Below are 20,219 nucleotides of genomic sequence, written 5' to 3' on the forward strand. Positions count from 1 at the left end.
ACACACAGAACAGACAGCCCCAGGGGTGGAAACACAGCCCCACCATCTGCCATAGATCCAGCCTGCACTGGAAAAGGATGAGGCTCCAGAACATCTACAGTACATCGATGATGTCATTGTATGAGGGAACATGGCAGGGGAGGTTTATAAGAAAGGAGAGACAATAATCCAGAGTCTTCTGAAAGCAGGTTTTGCTGTCAAATGAAGTAAAGTCAAGGGGCCTGCCCAGGAAATTAATTTCCTAGGGGTGAAGTGGCAAGATGGATGCAGACAGATGCCAACAGATGTGATTAATAAGATAAGTGCTATATTCCCACTGACCAGCAAGAAAGAAACACAAGCTTTCCTAGGCACCATGGGCTTTTGGAGAATGCACATCCTGGAATACTACCAGATTGTAAGACCTCTCTACCTTACGACACAAAAGAAAAAATAATTTGACTGGGCCCCTGAGGAACAGCAAACTTTTGAGCATATCAAGCATGGGATTGCCCATGCAGTAGCACTTTGGCCTGTCAGGACAGGACAGGATGTGAAGAATATGCTCTACACCACAGCTGCAGAGAATGGCCCATCCTGGAGCCTCTGGCAGAAGGAACCTGGGGAGACCTGAGGCTGACCTCTTGGGTTTTGGAGTCATGCATACCGAACCTGAGGCCAGCTACACCCCAACTGAGGAAGAGATTCTTGCAGCCTATAAGGGGTTTAACCTGCCTCAGAAGTGACTGGCACCGAAGCACAGCTCCCTCTGGTACCCTGACTACCAGTGCTGGGCTGGATATTTAAAGGAAAGGTCCCTGCAATACATCATGCCACAGATGTTACCTGGAGTAAATGGATCACCCTCATCACAGTGAGCTCAAATAGGAAACCCAAATTGCCCTGGGATCTCGGAAGTCATCACATACTAGTCTAAAGGTGAGAACTTTTGATTATCATCAGAAGAGGAAGAACAGGTGACATGTGGTGAGGAAGCCCCACTATGTAACTAGCTACCTGAGAGTGAAGGACAGTATACGCTACACAGATCCTGCCATGTTGTAGGAACCAGTAGGAAATGGAAAAGAGCTGTATGGAGCCCTATGTTGGGAGTTGCAGAAGCTACTGAAGGACAAGGTGGATCCAGTCAGACTGCAGAGTTGAAAGTTATACAGCTGGCTTTGGACATTGCTGCATAAGAGAAGTGGCCAGCACTGTACCTCTGTACTCACTGGTGGATGGTAGCAAACGGTCTAGGGGTGGCTGGAAAGGTGGCAAAAGGCCAAATGCACTGTAGAGGAAAACCAGTCCGGGCCGCTGAAGAATGACTAGACATCACTGCCTGGGTAGAGAAGCGGACTGTTAAAATCTGTCATGTGGATGTCCCTGTGCCCAGGAGTCGGGCAACAATGAACAGGTGGATCAGGCTACAAAACTGCGGTGTTACAGATAAAATTGGCATGGCAACACAAGGGGAAGTTGTTCCTAGCTCAATGGGCCTATGATACTTCAGGTCAGCAGGGCTGAGAGGATGCCTATAAGTGGGCACAAGACCAAGGGGAAGATTTAACCATGGACACAGTCTTCCAGGTAATCCATGACAGTGAGAGGTGCTGAAAGGACAAGGGGCAATGGCTTTACAGTGACAGAGGCTAGCTTTGTACATGTCTTCCCTGAGGAGTTGCAGGATGTCCTATCATTTATTTTTTTCCTCAACATGAACATTGTGGGGTTAAATAAATGGGTATAAAATTTTGGGGTGAATTTTTACAGTATGTAGAGGATTTGTTAATTAGTGAGTCGAGATAAAAGGTTTCTTGCCCATCCTGTGGTGCTTATGTGCAGCACTCAGACAAAGAAGCACAGCAAGCTGCAGTTTGTGTCTGTGCAGCTGGATCTTTGACTGCTCCTTCTCTCCGTTTGCCAGACTTACACAGCAACCTCATCTTGCTCGACTCCTCCCTGTCTCTGCCTTTGTCTCCTCCCAAATATGGAGCCAAGCCCAGGGATCTTTTTCCCATGGCTCCCAGGCTTGCCCTGCCTGTGAACAGCCTTGCTGTTGCAGCTGCTGTTGGCCCACTCACTTTGGCCTTCCATGGCATTCCTGGTGTGCTCTCCTACTGTTTCTGCCAGGTTCCTCTCCCGAGAATGATCCCAGCACTTCCTTTGAGTATCTGTGAAGTGTGACCACCTGGCACCTGAGTCCCCCTTTACTCCCTGTGAACTCTGGCTCTGCCTTAGGGCACTGCCACTCCAGTAAGGACTTTCCCTTTTCATGCCTGGGACATTCCCAGATCTGTTCCTGAACCTTCCTGAGGTCTGGCCCAGACTATCAGACCCCTTTGACTTTCCTTGGGACTCAGCCCCACGGCGACTTGAATGGAGAGAGACAGCTTTGATACAGTTGTCCGAAAAGTACTTTTAATAATAGAAAAATAACAGACAATAAGCTGTCCACTCTATTGGATCAAACCAGACAAAGCAGTAAAAGGGGCAGAAGGCACGACGCCAAAGGTGGAGTCCAGGGGCAGAGAGGGGTAGTTATACACCCTGGTATGGGTGGGGAGATAGGGCGTGGTCTGAGGGAAAGGTCCAATAGGGGACAGTGATTAGAAATATTACAATTCTTGCACTAAAAATCAACGTGTGGTAACAGAGAGAACTAAGGGGAACTTTCTAGTAACAATTATAATAGAGAGCATGAAAATCAGCCTTCGGCTTATGGCAGAAAGAATGGGGTTTCTCAAGGCATTTTTCCAGGGTTTTCTTTTTTTCCTGGGGAAACTGCTCTCTACATGTTCCCTTAGGCCAGGATGACACCAGCCCCTAAATCATCAGCCCGTGGGCATTTGAGCACTGTCCCCAAGGTGTCTGCTTTTGTCCTATCCCCTTCCTGGGCTTGGCGTACCGGCTTCCTCCAGCCCATGGTGGCTCAGAGCCCTCTGCTCTCTGACCAGGCACACTGGTGCTCTTTGGAGCCACTCTGTCCCTTCGTGCCTCAGGCTCATTCTGCAGGTGCCGAATGTGGCACTTGTTGCCCTTCCCAGGAATTGGAATGACACTGAAAAGACGGCTCCCTGTGAACAAAGGGAACTTTATTTCAACAGTTAGATCAACTCCAGTGTTTGCCTGCACACAGGAGAGAAATGGGGGCGGGGCAGAGCAGGGTTTTGGCACTGAGGCTGCCTTTGGATCAGCAGGCATTGCCCCAGCAGGAGATGGTCGCGGTGCACTGCAGCCTGCCCTGGATCCTGCCTGTCCTGCTGCTCAGGAAGCCCTTTCAGCTGTGTGGAACGCACGGATGTTGTAGTCAATCCAGTGATAGAAGTGCCGAGTGGAGGTGTAGATTCCAGGCCGCTTTGGTCTGGCGCAGCCTTCTCCCCAGCTGGTTAAGCCGACAACCCACCAGTACTCAGCGGTGTTGTCCTTGCACATGAGAGGACCACCACTGTCACCCTGCAATAGAGCAGAGAGGATTAAGGTGGCCTTGAGTGGCCCCTGCCAGCACTGGGGCTGTCTCCTCTTCTCTCACAGCCCCTGCCAGAACTGTATTCCAGGCAGAGGAAGGCTTTCCTCAGAGGCTGGAGCCTCCAGAGCCCTGGCTGTGAATGGCTTGGGGTCCTGGAGGGTAGGGCTCTCTCTGTCCTCTCTGCACAAGGCAGGAGTCCTGGATGTGCAGAGGATGGATGTTTGGCACCAGGATCTCTGCGCTGCCAAGACCACCAGCTGGGCTGTCTGGGCTTTCTGGCACAAGGGGGGCACTGGGCAAGTAGGAGTGGATGGGGAGGGTGTAGGAAGCCCCCCCAGCAGCTGGGGGCGGGGGGGGGGGGGGGGGGGAGCTGGGGCTGGGAGGGTGACCGGGCGAACTGGCCGGGGCAAAGCAGACCCTGGGCGGTGTTTGGGCAGTGCTGCCAGGGCTGCTGGTGCTGCTGGGGGCTGAGAGGCTCGTGACACATTCATACCTGGCAGGTGTCGATGGTGCCCTGTGGGTAACCAGCGCACAAGTTGTAGGGGTGGACTTGCCCTGCATACCAGGCTGTGCTGTTGCAGAGCTGGGAATTGATGAGCTGGACCTTGGCCTCCTGCAGGCGACCACTTGAACCTTGAGCTGGGAGCAGAGAAAGCAATAAGCCCTCAGCATCCCCGTGTCAGTTCTCCTTGCCTGTCTGAGGGGAGGAATCCCTGTCCCTTGGGCATGGCTTTCCCTCTGCAGAGGCACTGGGGCATGGTGTCCCTGCTTCCTGCCTTTGGGGAGCAGGCCAGGCCCACCTCTGCACCGGGGTACGTCCTTCAGCCTGGCTTCGGTCTCTGCTGTGAGGAAGCCCAAACCCTCTCCCCAGTGCACTTAGCTGGCTCAGGTTTCACTCCTGGAACTCACCTCTTGCAGTGGTGGAACCCCAGCCAGCGATCCAGCAGTTGTCGAGCTTTGAGACTTCTAGGGCGGGGTCAGCCAGACAGGCCAGCTGGATGTAGGCGCTGCACTGGACAGAACCGTCCAGTTGCAGCAGGGCAATGTCGTAGCTGAAGTCGGCACGCCTGTAGTAGGGGTGAACCACCACCTGCTTCACGTTGCGAACTACAGCCCCAGGGCCCGGCTGAGTGAACTCGGTAGCTCCAAGCACCACATACAGCATGCTGATGTCACTGGAAAGAAGACGGAGAGAGGGCTGAGAGGGAGCAGGGCCACGTACCACAGCAGCCCAGCGGCTGCCTCTCCTCTGCTTGGCAAGGCAGAGAGGGCGCAGTGCTCTGGCAGGTGCGAGTGCCCTCGCACACATTGGGCTGGGGGAATGTCGAGCTGGAGGCTGCTAGGAAGCCTTGGCACAAGCCCAGGCTTCTCCTGAGCACTGTGGCGGCTGGGCTGCCTGAGAGGAAAGGGGATGGGAGTAGCAGGTGGTGCTGCTGACAGGGCACCTGCTGGTGTAGCGAGGGTGTCCCCATTCCCTAGTCTGCCTTACTCCAACTTGTCGAAGCAGTGGGCCGCTGTGAGGACCCAATCGGCAGTGATGAGAGACCCTCCACACCAATGGCCCAGGCCTGGATGTTGGATGCTGACGATCCAGGGCCAGGATGCTTCCAGAGCGCCTACTCCACCCACAACGCGCGTCATGCCGTAGTCGTAAGCTTCGTTGCCGGTGGAATAAGTCGTGGAGCTGTAGTCGGGTTGCGGAGCGCGGAGGCCGCAGGAACCTCTGCAAGCAGAAAGTCATTTCCACGCTGCTGCGTGGCCTGCTGTGGCTCAGGCTGAAGCTCAGCCCTCTGCCCTCCCCACAAGGGTTTGCGGGCACAGCAGGCCAGGGAAGCCCACGGGATGTTTGTCTGTCCAAGGAACTGAGGCTTCCCCGTGGTGGGTGGGAGGCTGTGGGCCAGCCATGGGGGCCAGGCGGGTCCCCTCCAGGGAAGGCCTCAAGTGTTGCCATGGCTCCCTCCCAGGGCCTGGGGCCACTTACCCGCAGGGGTATGGTATGCCGTGGGCCAGCCCGGCCACGGTCAGCAGGACGAGGAGGCCGAGCCAATTCATGGCTGCCAGAGGCACGTGTCAGCTGCAAGCACTGAGGGCTCCGTGCAGCAGCACAGCCACAGCCGCAGTGCCCGGCAGCAGCCGCGCTGCCCGTGGTGCCCTCGGCCCCGGGGCTGATGTCACTGAGGGCTGGGTTCCGTGTTTGGGGCGCTGTGGGGGCCTGTGCAACCGGGGACCACTGGGGGAGGGGCAACACTGAATCCATCAGCCATGGAATGGTTTGGGGTGGAAGGGAGCTTGGAAATCACATAGCTCTGACTTCCTGCCATTGGTAGGGATGGATAGTTTGTACTGGAGAAGTTTGCTCTTCTGAGCCTGGCTCAGAAGCTGCCGTTGAACAATCTGAGGGAGGATGGGACACTGAAGTACTAAGTCTTCATCAACAGGACCTGACTGAGGCAGGAACAAGAGCTCTTGATCAAAAGTTGGCCTCTGCGTGAACCTGCCAACCAAATGTTATCGAGATCCGCTCCTCGGCAAAACGTGGATTTGCCTTTCCCTAATCAGAAACTGGACAAGGCCACATCTGGCCTTCTTTTGGGATGTAGGATCACAGACAACTTCCTTGGTTCCTCCTGGAGTCCTCCAAGGCCTTGGGAGCATCCCAAGAGGAGAAAAAAAACCAGATGCCCCTGCACTAGATGTTATGGTAGCTTGTTTATTCAACAGTATAAAGGTGGGCCTCTCTCACAGCCCAGTCAGAAACCTCCTTGCCTGTAGGGGAAGGCACCTGCGGGATTTCCCAGTTGGCTGGGAGCGGTTCTCCAGTCCTTCACTGTGACTGCCACTGGCTTCCCCCACTTGATGGGCAGACCTGCATGATGGTCAAGGATTAGGGTAACTTGTGATGTGTCTTTCTTCATCACTGTAGGCAGTCTTTTATAGTAATGATTAGGTGCATTGCTTAGCTTATCCTTTTCCCATTGGTTGCGGTTTTGAATTGCAGTAAATGACATTTATTCCTGAAGTTGGTGTCTGCGTCTTCTGTGCTGACCTTGCCTACATGAAAAACAGGCATCCACAGCTGCTCTGGGCAACACATGCCAGTATCCGTGCAGCCTCACAGTCAAGAATTTCTTCCCAATATCTCGTATGAAGCCACCCTCTGTCACTGTAAAGCCATTGCCCTTGTCCTTTGAGGACCTGCCCCTGTAAGAAGGGCTGCTCTCTGCTGCTTTCTTTAGGCCCCTCTTCTTGCAGGATGAGGCTGCGCAGTCTCTGAGGCCAGCAGCTGCTGAGGAATCCATTTGGGGCAGGGAGCTGGTTGTGCGGCTGCAGTGCCAGCTGCAGATTGAGCTCTGGCTGGTGGGAGTCTGGGACCAGAGACTGCCACCCTTTGCATGGCAGAGGGCACAGGGTGCTGTGGCACAGGCCAGGGATTTGAACGGACCCTGAGTGCTGCAGCAGGAGCCGGTGGCTCTTTATGGAATGTGACATCTGTGAGTCTGCTGGGGCAAAGAGCCCTGAGGTTGAATGGGTACGGATACCCGCTCTGACTGGCTGAGAGCGGTGTGGGGAGGGAATCAAACGGGTCACCCATCAGCTTGTTGCAGTCACCTGTGCCTCTGGAATGGTCACACAGGGGAGATCCCTCAGCATTTTGGCAGCCCAGATGGGACCGAAGGACAGTCCTGCTGGAGCCTCCGTCCTGTCACAGCAGGTACTGCTGAGTTCACCTGGGATCTTTAGAGCAAGAAGGAGCCATGGGAGGAGTGTTCTAATTCCATGCGCAGAGTCTGTGTAAATTATAAGCATGGAATTGAGCCTCTCTCTTGTGGTGGCATTTGCTGCAGATTTGGTGAAGTCAGGGGTAGCGGGTGAAGAAGGTGCGCGCAGCACGATCAGTGTAAGGTGGCCACGGAGGAGTTGTGGGGGCCCCCGTAAGTTGTGAGGTAGAGGGGCTCGAGTCTCTGCTTGAAGGCTTTTGCAGACAGGCACAGGGAGAACCTTGCGTCCCTCGTGCCGCAAAATGGGTGCTAGAGCACACACAGAAGGGGGTGGAAATCCCTTCTTGGCATGCAGAAGAGGGTTTCACATGCATCCAGGTGTCTGATGTGATGGGAAATATCCCTGTTTTAGGTGAGGACATGTCTGTGGCCAAAGTTGTAGAGAACTGGGAGAAACTCTTATGGGCAGCAGAATTTTGCACAACAAGGTCGTGCCAGGATGATTGGGCAGCTCTAAGCTTGTCTCCCCTCTGGGCAGGGTAATGATCAGCCCCAACCCTGAGTGACACTCTTGGACTCGGTGTCTTTAGTGAGCAGGCAGCCCCTGAAATTTGCTTCAGCAAAGATTTGAAGAATCTTATGCCAGGGTGGCGGGGCCAAGTACAGATGTGGCATGATTGTTCTCAGCACGGCCCATCTTGATTAACACAAAGGGAAGAATGCCACATGCCGTGAGACAGGACTCTGTTTGCCTGGAACCCAAGAAGAATGTCCAGAAGCGGACGGAGTGACACCTAGCCCAAGGCATTTTGAAGCCTTCCATTAATGCGGGCGTTCAGAGCTGCGACGGCTAGCTCGGTCCCGAACACGCATTAATGGGTACAACTCCGGTACCTTCTTGCTGTGTGAGCCCTGGCCCTCAGGCAGAAGTGTGGCTTCGGTGTGGAAGAAAGGCAGACTCTCACGTGGGTGACAAGATGGGTCTATTGCTGCCAGCTGGCCAGGTGAAAAATGACTTCTCTGGGCTCTCCTTGACCTTAAGTACCAGGGGTGTGGAAAGGGGCAGGGATTAGCCCAGGACCAATACCATGTGGGGTGGGAGTTACCAAGACAAAAAGACAGCACACAGGGCATCTGATACATAATACAGGGCGGGGAAGTCAGAGGCTCTGCCAATCACCCCAGCCCCCCACCGGAGTCTGGGCAGGGTTGCAGGGAGATGGGCAGGAGCCACAACTAGGGAAAAACCAAAGGGGTTAGAACACGGGCTAATCTGGAACAAACCATTCTGCATAAAATTGCACAGTAATAATTTTCGCACCGCAACATTCCATTATATTTAGAAAGTCAATGTTCGCTTGCCTTCACCTGGAACAGACAGCAACTGCCTTCAACAAGTCTTCCCCATGGCATTATGCCATCATTTTTTCTTTGCCCGTCCCAGCACCCCAAATATTGAGGTTTGACTGAAAAGAGTCTAAATTCTGGGGCAAATTTGAACCGTTTGTAGAGGATTTGTTAATTAGTGAGTCGAGATAAGAAGGTTCTTGCCCATCCTGTGGTGCTTATGTGCAGCACTCAGACAAAGAAGCACAGCAAGCTGCAGTTTGTGTCTGTGCAGCTGGATCTTTGACTGCTCCTTCTCTCCGTTTGCCAGACTTACACAGCAGCCTCATCTTCCTTGACTCCTCCCTGTCTCTGCCTTTTGTCTCCTCCCAAATATGGAGCCACGCCCAGGGATCTTTTTCCCATGGCTCCCAGGCTTGGCCCTCCCTGCCTGTGAGCAGCCTTGCTGTTGCAGCTGCTGTTGGCCCACTCACTTTGGCCTTCCAGGGCATTCCTGGTGTGCTCTCCTGCTGTTTCTGCCAGGTTCCTCTCCCCAGAATGAGCCCAGCTCTTCCTTTGAATATCTGTGAAGTGTGACCGCCTAGCACATCAGTCCCCCTTTACTCCCTGTGAACTCTGGCTCTGCCTTAGGGCACTGGTGATGCCTTGAGCTTTAGCTTTCGTATTTTTAGGTTCTGTGCTGCTTCGGGGTGTAGTTCTGAGCCTCGCATTAAGTGCCAGTAGGCTCTTTTTATAGAGGAAGCAGACAAACAAATCCTTTTCCTGCTGAGGACCGAGGGCAACTTTCAGGCCAACAGCATAAACAACAGCGGACTGAAGAGAGAAAACAAGAAGGATGAGACCCCACCAGCTGAAGCTGTAATTGGACAATTAAACCCCAATATGCAAATGGACCAAAACCTATAAAAACGTAAGATCTTGTGACCCGTCAGCCATTTTGTGGCCATTATTTGTCCAACTTTGTGGATAGCCCCGATCAGGCTCCTGTCCTGGCCAAGGTGGATTCTGGAGGCCTTTCAAGAAATACCTACTTTATTTTTTTATCTCTGTCCAATCTCTGTTTCACGTCAGCCTTCCCAGCCATCACTGGCAGTCCACTCAGGAGGCAGGAGTTTCCCTTGTCATGCTTGGGACTGTCTCTGGTCTCTTCTCTTTGCCCAAGCTTACACCGGGCCCTAAATCATCAGCCCATGGGCATTTGAGCACTGTCCCCAAGGTGTCTGCTTTTGTCCTATCCCCTTCCTGGGCTTGGCGTACCGGCTTCCTCCAGCCCATGGTGGCTCAGAGCCCTCTGCTCTCTGACCAGGCACACTGGTGCTCTTTGGAGCCACTCTGTCCCTTCGTGCCTCAGGCTCATTCTGCAGGTGCCGAATGTGGCACTTGTTGCCCTTCCCAGGAATTGGAATGACACTGAAAAGACGGCTCCCTGTGAACAAAGGGAACTTTATTTCAACAGTTAGGTCAACTCCAGTGTTTGCCTGCACACAGGAGAGAAATGGGGGCGGGGCAGAGCAGGGTTTTGGCACTGAGGCTGCCTTTGGATCAGCAGGCATTGCCCCAGCAGGAGATGGTCGCGGTGCACTGCAGCCTGCCCTGGATCCTGCCTGTCCTGCTGCTCAGGAAGCCCTTTCAGCTGTGTGGAACGCACGGATGTTGTAGTCAATCCAGTGATAGAAGTGCCGAGTGGAGGTGTAGATTCCAGGCCGCTTTGGTCTGGCGCAGCCTTCTCCCCAGCTGGTTAAGCCGACAACCCACCAGTACTCAGCGGTGTTGTCCTTGCACATGAGAGGACCACCACTGTCACCCTGCAATAGAGCAGAGAGGATTAAGGTGGCGTTGAGTGGCCCCTGCCAGCACTGGGGCTGTCTCCTCTTCTCTCACAGCCCCTGCCAGAACTGTATTCCAGGCAGAGGAAGGCTTTCCTCAGAGGCTGGAGCCTCCAGAGCCCTGGCTGTGAATGGCTTGGGGTCCTGGAGGGTAGGGCTCTCTCTGTCCTCTCTGCACAAGGCAGGAGTCCTGGATGTGCAGAGGATGGATGTTTGGCACCAGGATCTCTGCGCTGCCAAGACCACCAGCTGGGCTGTCTGGGCTTTCTGGCACAAGGGGGGCACTGGGCAAGTAGGAGTGGATGGGGAGGGTGTAGGAAGCCCCCCCAGCAGCTGGGGGTGGGGGGGGGGGGGGGGGGGAGCTGGGGCTGGGAGGGTGACCGGGCGAACTGGCCGGGGCAAAGCAGACCCTGGGCGGTGTTTGGGCAGTGCTGCCAGGGCTGCTGGTGCTGCTGGGGGCTGAGAGGCTCGTGACACATTCATACCTGGCAGGTGTCGATGGTGCCCTGTGGGTAACCAGCGCACAAGTTGTAGGGGTGGACTTGCCCTGCATACCAGGCTGTGCTGTTGCAGAGCTGGGAATTGATGAGCTGGACCTTGGCCTCCTGCAGGCGACCACTTGAACCTTGAGCTGGGAGCAGAGAAAGCAATAAGCCCTCAGCATCCCCGTGTCAGTTCTCCTTGCCTGTCTGAGGGGAGGAATCCCTGTCCCTTGGGCACGGCTTTCCCTCTGCAGAGGCACTGGGGCATGGTGTCCCTGCTTCCTGCCTTTGGGGAGCAGGCCAGGCCCACCTCTGCACCGGGGTACGTCCTTCAGCCTGGCTTCGGTCTCTGCTGTGAGGAAGCCCAAACCCTCTCCCCAGTGCACTTAGCTGGCTCAGGTTTCACTCCTGGAACTCACCTCTTGCAGTGGTGGAACCCCAGCCAGCGATCCAGCAGTTGTCGAGCTTTGAGACTTCTAGGGCGGGGTCAGCCAGACAGGCCAGCTGGATGTAGGCGCTGCACTGGACAGAACCGTCCAGTTGCAGCAGGGCAATGTCGTAGCTGAAGTCGGCACGCCTGTAGTAGGGGTGAACCACCACCTGCTTCACGTTGCGAACTACAGCCCCAGGGCCCGGCTGAGTGAACTCGGTAGCTCCAAGCACCACATACAGCATGCTGATGTCACTGGAAAGAAGACGGAGAGAGGGCTGAGAGGGAGCAGGGCCACGTACCACAGCAGCCCAGCGGCTGCCTCTCCTCTGCTTGGCAAGGCAGAGAGAGCGCAGTGCTCTGGCAGGTGCGAGTGCCCTCGCACACATTGGGCTGGGGGAATGTCGAGCTGGAGGCTGCTAGGAAGCCTTGGCACAAGCCCAGGCTTCTCCTGAGCACTGTGGCGGCTGGGCTGCCTGAGAGGAAAGGGGATGGGAGTAGCAGGTGGTGCTGCTGACAGGGCACCTGCTGGTGTAGCGAGGGTGTCCCCATTCCCTAGTCTGCCTTACTCTAACTTGTCGAAGCAGTGGGCCGCTGTGAGGACCCAATCGGCAGTGATGAGAGACCCTCCACACCAATGGCCCAGGCCTGGATGTTGGATGCTGACGATCCAGGGCCAGGATGCTTCCAGAGCGCCTACTCCACCCACAACGCGCGTCATGCCGTAGTCGTAAGCTTCGTTGCCGGTGGAATAAGTCGTGGAGCTGTAGTCGGGTTGCGGAGCGCGGAGGCCGCAGGAACCTCTGCAAGCAGAAAGTCATTTCCACGCTGCTGCGTGGCCTGCTGTGGCTCAGGCTGAAGCTCAGCCCTCTGCCCTCCCCACAAGGGTTTGCGGGCACAGCAGGCCAGGGAAGCCCACGGGATGTTTGTCTGTCCAAGGAACTGAGGCTTCCCCGTGGTGGGTGGGAGGCTGTGGGCCAGCCATGGGGGCCAGGCGGGTCCCCTCCAGGGAAGGCCTCAAGTGTTGCCATGGCTCCCTCCCAGGGCCTGGGGCCACTTACCCGCAGGGGTACGGTATGCCGTGGGCCAGCCCAGCCACGGTCAGCAGGACGAGGAGGCCGAGCCAATTCATGGCTGCCAGAGACACGTGTCAGCTGCAAGCACTGAGGGCTCCGTGCAGCAGCACAGCCACAGCCGCAGTGCCCGGCAGCAGCCGCGCTGCCCGTGGTGCCCTCGGCCCCGGGGCTGATGTCACTGAGGGCTGGGTTCCGTGTTTGGGGCGCTGTGGGGGCCTGTGCAACCGGGGACCACTGGGGGAGGGGCAACACTGAATCCATCAGCCATGGAATGGTTTGGGGTGGAAGGGAGCTTGGAAATCACATAGCTCTGACTTCCTGCCATTGGTAGGGATGGATAGTTTGTACTGGAGAAGTTTGCTCTTCTGAGCCTGGCTCAGAAGCTGCCGTTGAACAATCTGAGGGAGGATGGGACACTGAAGTACTAAGTCTTCATCAACAGGACCTGACTGAGGCAGGAACAAGAGCTCTTGATCAAAAGTTGGCCTCTGCGTGAACCTGCCAACCAAATGTTATCGAGATCCGCTCCTCGGCAAAACGTGGATTTGCCTTTCCCTAATCAGAAACTGGACAAGGCCACATCTGGCCTTCTTTTGGGATGTAGGATCACAGACAACTTCCTTGGTTCCTCCTGGAGTCCTCCAAGGCCTTGGGAGCATCCCAAGAGGAGAAAAAAAACCAGATGCCCCTGCACTAGATGTTATGGTAGCTTGTTTATTCAACAGTATAAAGGTGGGCCTCTCTCACAGCCCAGTCAGAAACCTCCTTGCCTGTAGGGGAAGGCACCTGCGGGATTTCCCAGTTGGCTGGGAGCGGTTCTCCAGTCCTTCACTGTGACTGCCACTGGCTTCCCCCACTTGATGGGCAGACCTGCATGATGGTCAAGGATTAGGGTAACTTGTGATGTGTCTTTCTTCATCACTGTAGGCAGTCTTTTATAGTAATGATTAGGTGCATTGCTTAGCTTATCCTTTTCCCATTGGTTGCGGTTTTGAATTGCAGTAAATGACATTTATTCCTGAAGTTGGTGTCTGCGTCTTCTGTGCTGACCTTGCCTACATGAAAAACAGGCATCCACAGCTGCTCTGGGCAACACATGCCAGTATCCGTGCAGCCTCACAGTCAAGAATTTCTTCCCAATATCTCGTATGAAGCCACCCTCTGTCACTGTAAAGCCATTGCCCTTGTCCTTTGAGGACCTGCCCCTGTAAGAAGGGCTGCTCTCTGCTGCTTTCTTTAGGCCCCTCTTCTTGCAGGATGAGGCTGCGCAGTCTGAGGCCAGCAGCTGCTGAGGAATCCATTTGGGGCAGGGAGCTGGTTGTGCGGCTGCAGTGCCAGCTGCAGATTGAGCTCTGGCTGGTGGGAGTCTGGGACCAGAGACTGCCACCCTTTGCATGGCAGAGGGCACAGGGTGCTGTGGCACAGGCCAGGGATTTGAACGGACCCTGAGTGCTGCAGCAGGAGCCGGTGGCTCTTTATGGAATGTGACATCTGTGAGTCTGCTGGGGCAAAGAGCCCTGAGGTTGAATGGGTACGGATACCCGCTCTGACTGGCTGAGAGCGGTGTGGGGAGGGAATCAAACGGGTCACCCATCAGCTTGTTGCAGTCACCTGTGCCTCTGGAATGGTCACACAGGGGAGATCCCTCAGCATTTTGGCAGCCCAGATGGGACCGAAGGACAGTCCTGCTGGAGCCTCCGTCCTGTCACAGCAGGTACTGCTGAGTTCACCTGGGATCTTTAGAGCAAGAAGGAGCCATGGGAGGAGTGTTCTAATTCCATGCGCAGAGTCTGTGTAAATTATAAGCATGGAATTGAGCCTCTCTCTTGTGGCGGCATTTGCTGCAGATTTGGTGAAGTCAGGGGTAGCGGGTGAAGAAGGTGCGCGCAGCACGATCAGTGTAAGGTGGCCACGGAGGAGTTGTGGGGGCCCCCGTAAGTTGTGAGGTAGAGGGGCTCGAGTCTCTGCTTGAAGGCTTTTGCAGACAGGCACAGGGAGAACCTTGCGTCCCTCGTGCCGCAAAATGGGTGCTAGAGCACACACAGAAGGGGGTGGAAATCCCTTCTTGGCATGCAGAAGAGGGTTTCACATGCATCCAGGTGTCTGATGTGATGGGAAATATCCCTGTTTTAGGTGAGGACATGTCTGTGGCCAAAGTTGTAGAGAACTGGGAGAAACTCTTATGGGCAGCAGAATTTTGCACAACAAGGTCGTGCCAGGATGATTGGGCAGCTCTAAGCTTGTCTCCCCTCTGGGCAGGGTAATGATCAGCCCCAACCCTGAGTGACACTCTTGGACTCGGTGTCTTTAGTGAGCAGGCAGCCCCTGAAATTTGCTTCAGCAAAGATTTGAAGAATCTTATGCCAGGGTGGCGGGGCCAAGTACAGATGTGGCATGATTGTTCTCAGCACGGCCCATCTTGATTAACACAAAGGGAAGAATGCCACATGCCGTGAGACAGGACTCCGTTTGCCTGGAACCCAAGAAGAATGTCCAGAAGCGGACGGAGTGACACCTAGCCCAAGGCATTTTGAAGCCTTCCATTAATGCGGGCGTTCAGAGCTGCGACGGCTAGCTCGGTCCCGAACACGCATTAATGGGTACAACTCCGGTACCTTCTTGCTGTGTGAGCCCTGGCCCTCAGGCAGAAGTGTGGCTTCGGTGTGGAAGAAAGGCAGACTCTCACGTGGGTGACAAGATGGGTCTATTGCTGCCAGCTGGCCAGGTGAAAAATGACTTCTCTGGGCTCTCCTTGACCTTAAGTACCAGGGGTGTGGAAAGGGGCAGGGATTAGCCCAGGACCAATACCATGTGGGGTGGGAGTTACCAAGACAAAAAGACAGCACACAGGGCATCTGATACATAATACAGGGCGGGGAAGTCAGAGGCTCTGCCAATCACCCCAGCCCCCCACCGGAGTCTGGGCAGGGTTGCAGGGAGATGGGCAGGAGCCACAACTAGGGAAAAACCAAAGGGGTTAGAACACGGGCTAATCTGGAACAAACCATTCTGCATAAAATTGCACAGTAATAATTTTCGCACCGCAACATTCCATTATATTTAGAAAGTCAATGTTCGCTTGCCTTCACCTGGAACAGACAGCAACTGCCTTCAACAAGTCTTCCCCATGGCATTATGCCATCATTTTTTCTTTGCCCGTCCCAGCACCCCAAATATTGAGGTTTGACTGAAAAGAGTCTAAATTCTGGGGCAAATTTGAACCGTTTGTAGAGGATTTGTTAATTAGTGAGTCGAGATAAGAAGGTTCTTGCCCATCCTGTGGTGCTTATGTGCAGCACTCAGACAAAGAAGCACAGCAAGCTGCAGTTTGTGTCTGTGCAGCTGGATCTTTGACTGCTCCTTCTCTCCGTTTGCCAGACTTACACAGCAGCCTCATCTTCCTTGACTCCTCCCTGTCTCTGCCTTTTGTCTCCTCCCAAATATGGAGCCACGCCCAGGGATCTTTTTCCCATGGCTCCCAGGCTTGGCCCTCCCTGCCTGTGAGCAGCCTTGCTGTTGCAGCTGCTGTTGGCCCACTCACTTTGGCCTTCCAGGGCATTCCTGGTGTGCTCTCCTGCTGTTTCTGCCAGGTTCCTCTCCCCAGAATGAGCCCAGCTCTTCCTTTGAATATCTGTGAAGTGTGACCGCCTAGCACATCAGTCCCCCTTTACTCCCTGTGAACTCTGGCTCTGCCTTAGGGCACTGGTGATGCCTTGAGCTTTAGCTTTCGTATTTTTAGGTTCTGTGCTGCTTCGGGGTGTAGTTCTGAGCCTCGCATTAAGTGCCAGTAGGCTCTTTTTATAGAGGAAGCAGACAAACAAATCCTTTTCCTGCTGAGGACCGAGGGCAACTTTCAGGCCAACAGCATAAACAACAGCGGACTGAAGAGAGAAAACAAGAAGGATGAGACCCCACCAGCTGAAGCTGTAATTGGACAATTAAACCCCAATATGCAAATGGACCAAAACCTATAAAAACGTAAGATCTTGTGACCCGTCAGCCATTTTGTGGCCATTATTTGTCCAACTTTGTGGATAGCCCCGATCAGGCTCCTGTCCTGGCCAAGGTGGATTCTGGAGGCCTTTCAAGAAATACCTACTTTATTTTTTTATCTCTGTCCAATCTCTGTTTCACGTCAGCCTTCCCAGCCATCACTGGCAGTCCACTCAGGAGGCAGGAGTTTCCCTTGTCATGCTTGGGACTGTCTCTGGTCTCTTCTCTTTGCCCAAGCTTACACCGGGCCCTAAATCATCAGCCCATGGGCATTTGAGCACTGTCCCCAAGGTGTCTGCTTTTGTCCTATCCCCTTCCTGGGCTTGGCGTACCGGCTTCCTCCAGCCCATGGTGGCTCAGAGCCCTCTGCTCTCTGACCAGGCACACTGGTGCTCTTTGGAGCCACTCTGTCCCTTCGTGCCTCAGGCTCATTCTGCAGGTGCCGAATGTGGCACTTGTTGCCCTTCCCAGGAATTGGAATGACACTGAAAAGACGGCTCCCTGTGAACAAAGGGAACTTTATTTCAACAGTTAGATCAACTCCAGTGTTTGCCTGCACACAGGAGAGAAATGGGGGCGGGGCAGAGCAGGGTTTTGGCACTGAGGCTGCCTTTGGATCAGCAGGCATTGCCCCAGCAGGAGATGGTCGCGGTGCACTGCAGCCTGCCCTGGATCCTGCCTGTCCTGCTGCTCAGGAAGCCCTTTCAGCTGTGTGGAACGCACGGATGTTGTAGTCAATCCAGTGATAGAAGTGCCGAGTGGAGGTGTAGATTCCAGGCCGCTTTGGTCTGGCGCAGCCTTCTCCCCAGCTGGTTAAGCCGACAACCCACCAGTACTCAGCGGTGTTGTCCTTGCACATGAGAGGACCACCACTGTCACCCTGCAATAGAGCAGAGAGGATTAAGGTGGCGTTGAGTGGCCCCTGCCAGCACTGGGGCTGTCTCCTCTTCTCTCACAGCCCCTGCCAGAACTGTATTCCAGGCAGAGGAAGGCTTTCCTCAGAGGCTGGAGCCTCCAGAGCCCTGGCTGTGAATGGCTTGGGGTCCTGGAGGGTAGGGCTCTCTCTGTCCTCTCTGCACAAGGCAGGAGTCCTGGATGTGCAGAGGATGGATGTTTGGCACCAGGATCTCTGCGCTGCCAAGACCACCAGCTGGGCTGTCTGGGCTTTCTGGCACAAGGGGGGCACTGGGCAAGTAGGAGTGGATGGGGAGGGTGTAGGAAGCCCCCCCAGCAGCTGGGGGCGGGGGGGGGGGGGGGGGGAGCTGGGGCTGGGAGGGTGACCGGGCGAACTGGCCGGGGCAAAGCAGACCCTGGGCGGTGTTTGGGCAGTGCTGCCAGGGCTGCTGGTGCTGCTGGGGGCTGAGAGGCTCGTGACACATTCATACCTGGCAGGTGTCGATGGTGCCCTGTGGGTAACCAGCGCACAAGTTGTAGGGGTGGACTTGCCCTGCATACCAGGCTGTGCTGTTGCAGAGCTGGGAATTGATGAGCTGGACCTTGGCCTCCTGCAGGCGACCACTTGAACCTTGAGCTGGGAGCAGAGAAAGCAATAAGCCCTCAGCATCCCCGTGTCAGTTCTCCTTGCCTGTCTGAGGGGAGGAATCCCTGTCCCTTGGGCACGGCTTTCCCTCTGCAGAGGCACTGGGGCATGGTGTCCCTGCTTCCTGCCTTTGGGGAGCAGGCCAGGCCCACCTCTGCACCGGGGTACGTCCTTCAGCCTGGCTTCGGTCTCTGCTGTGAGGAAGCCCAAACCCTCTCCCCAGTGCACTTAGCTGGCTCAGGTTTCACTCCTGGAACTCACCTCTTGCAGTGGTGGAACCCCAGCCAGCGATCCAGCAGTTGTCGAGCTTTGAGACTTCTAGGGCGGGGTCAGCCAGACAGGCCAGCTGGATGTAGGCGCTGCACTGGACAGAACCGTCCAGTTGCAGCAGGGCAATGTCGTAGCTGAAGTCGGCACGCCTGTAGTAGGGGTGAACCACCACCTGCTTCACGTTGCGAACTACAGCCCCAGGGCCCGGCTGAGTGAACTCGGTAGCTCCAAGCACCACATACAGCATGCTGATGTCACTGGAAAGAAGACGGAGAGAGGGCTGAGAGGGAGCAGGGCCACGTACCACAGCAGCCCAGCGGCTGCCTCTCCTCTGCTTGGCAAGGCAGAGAGAGCGCAGTGCTCTGGCAGGTGCGAGTGCCCTCGCACACATTGGGCTGGGGGAATGTCGAGCTGGAGGCTGCTAGGAAGCCTTGGCACAAGCCCAGGCTTCTCCTGAGCACTGTGGCGGCTGGGCTGCCTGAGAGGAAAGGGGATGGGAGTAGCAGGTGGTGCTGCTGACAGGGCACCTGCTGGTGTAGCGAGGGTGTCCCCATTCCCTAGTCTGCCTTACTCTAACTTGTCGAAGCAGTGGGCCGCTGTGAGGACCCAATCGGCAGTGATGAGAGACCCTCCACACCAATGGCCCAGGCCTGGATGTTGGATGCTGACGATCCAGGGCCAGGATGCTTCCAGAGCGCCTACTCCACCCACAACGCGCGTCATGCCGTAGTCGTAAGCTTCGTTGCCGGTGGAATAAGTCGTGGAGCTGTAGTCGGGTTGCGGAGCGCGGAGGCCGCAGGAACCTCTGCAAGCAGAAAGTCATTTCCACGCTGCTGCGTGGCCTGCTGTGGCTCAGGCTGAAGCTCAGCCCTCTGCCCTCCCCACAAGGGTTTGCGGGCACAGCAGGCCAGGGAAGCCCACGGGATGTTTGTCTGTCCAAGGAACTGAGGCTTCCCCGTGGTGGGTGGGAGGCTGTGGGCCAGCCATGGGGGCCAGGCGGGTCCCCTCCAGGGAAGGCCTCAAGTGTTGCCATGGCTCCCTCCCAGGGCCTGGGGCCACTTACCCGCAGGGGTACGGTATGCCGTGGGCCAGCCCGGCCACGGTCAGCAGGACGAGGAGGCCGAGCCAATTCATGGCTGCCAGAGGCACGTGTCAGCTGCAAGCACTGAGGGCTCCGTGCAGCAGCACAGCCACAGCCGCAGTGCCCGGCAGCAGCCGCGCTGCCCGTGGTGCCCTCGGCCCCGGGGCTGATGTCACTGAGGGCTGGGTTCCGTGTTTGGGGCGCTGTGGGGGCCTGTGCAACCGGGGACCACTGGGGGAGGGGCAACACTGAATCCATCAGCCATGGAATGGTTTGGGGTGGAAGGGAGCTTGGAAATCACATAGCTCTGACTTCCTGCCATTGGCAGGGATGGATAGTTTGTACTGGAGAAGTTTGCTCTTCTGAGCCTGGCTCAGAAGCTGCCGTTGAACAATCTGAGGGAGGATGGGACACTGAAGTACTAAGTCTTCATCAACAGGACCTGACTGAGGCAGGAACAAGAGCTCTTGATCAAAAGTTGGCCTCTGCGTGAACCTGCCAACCAAATGTTATCGAGATCCGCTCCTCGGCAAAACGTGAATTTGCCTTTCCCTAATCAGAAACTGGACAAGGCCACATCTGGCCTTCTTTTGGGATGTAGGATCACAGACAACTTCCTTGGTTCCTCCTGGAGTCCTCCAAGGCCTTGGGAGCATCCCAAGAGGAGAAAAAAAACCAGATGCCCCTGCACTAGATGTTATGGTAGCTTGTTTATTCAACAGTATAAAGGTGGGCCTCTCTCACAGCCCAGTCAGAAACCTCCTTGCCTGTAGGGGAAGGCACCTGCGGGATTTCCCAGTTGGCTGGGAGCGGTTCTCCAGTCCTTCACTGTGACTGCCACTGGCTTCCCCCACTTGATGGGCAGACCTGCATGATGGTCAAGGATTAGGGTAACTTGTGATGTGTCTTTCTTCATCACTGTAGGCAGTCTTTTATAGTAATGATTAGGTGCATTGCTTAGCTTATCCTTTTCCCATTGGTTGCGGTTTTGAATTGCAGTAAATGAC

General features: G+C 55.5%; 3 protein-coding genes across 3 annotated transcripts; all 3 read right to left on the reverse strand.

Moving 5' to 3' along the window:
- Positions 1-3,246: 3,246 nt before the first annotated feature.
- Positions 3,247-5,089, reverse strand: LOC136286211 (acrosin-like). The gene is made up of 4 exons (XM_066177567.1): positions 5,069-5,089; positions 4,358-4,490; positions 3,942-4,087; positions 3,247-3,435 (listed from the first exon to the last, which is right to left on the reverse strand). The coding sequence occupies exons 1-4, from the start codon at positions 5,087-5,089 to the stop codon at positions 3,247-3,249; spliced, it is 489 nt and encodes a 162-aa protein (XP_066033664.1).
- A 5,041-nt stretch (positions 5,090-10,130) lies between these two features.
- LOC136286212 (acrosin-like) lies at positions 10,131-16,671 on the reverse strand. Its single transcript, XM_066177569.1, has 6 exons — positions 16,654-16,671; positions 12,644-12,777; positions 11,822-12,055; positions 11,242-11,507; positions 10,826-10,971; positions 10,131-10,319 (listed from the first exon to the last, which is right to left on the reverse strand). The coding sequence occupies exons 1-6, from the start codon at positions 16,669-16,671 to the stop codon at positions 10,131-10,133; spliced, it is 987 nt and encodes a 328-aa protein (XP_066033666.1).
- A 341-nt stretch (positions 16,672-17,012) lies between these two features.
- On the reverse strand, positions 17,013-18,854 carry LOC136286213 (acrosin-like). Its single transcript, XM_066177570.1, has 4 exons — positions 18,703-18,854; positions 18,123-18,388; positions 17,707-17,852; positions 17,013-17,201 (listed from the first exon to the last, which is right to left on the reverse strand). The coding sequence occupies exons 1-4, from the start codon at positions 18,852-18,854 to the stop codon at positions 17,013-17,015; spliced, it is 753 nt and encodes a 250-aa protein (XP_066033667.1).
- Positions 18,855-20,219: the final 1,365 nt, after the last annotated feature.

The sequence above is a fragment of the Chamaea fasciata genome, unplaced genomic scaffold (genome assembly GCF_029207755.1).
Source record: "Chamaea fasciata isolate MVZ Bird 193981 ecotype frontalis unplaced genomic scaffold, bChaFas1.0.hap1 SCAF_3, whole genome shotgun sequence".
NCBI lineage: Eukaryota > Metazoa > Chordata > Aves > Passeriformes > Sylviidae > Chamaea > Chamaea fasciata.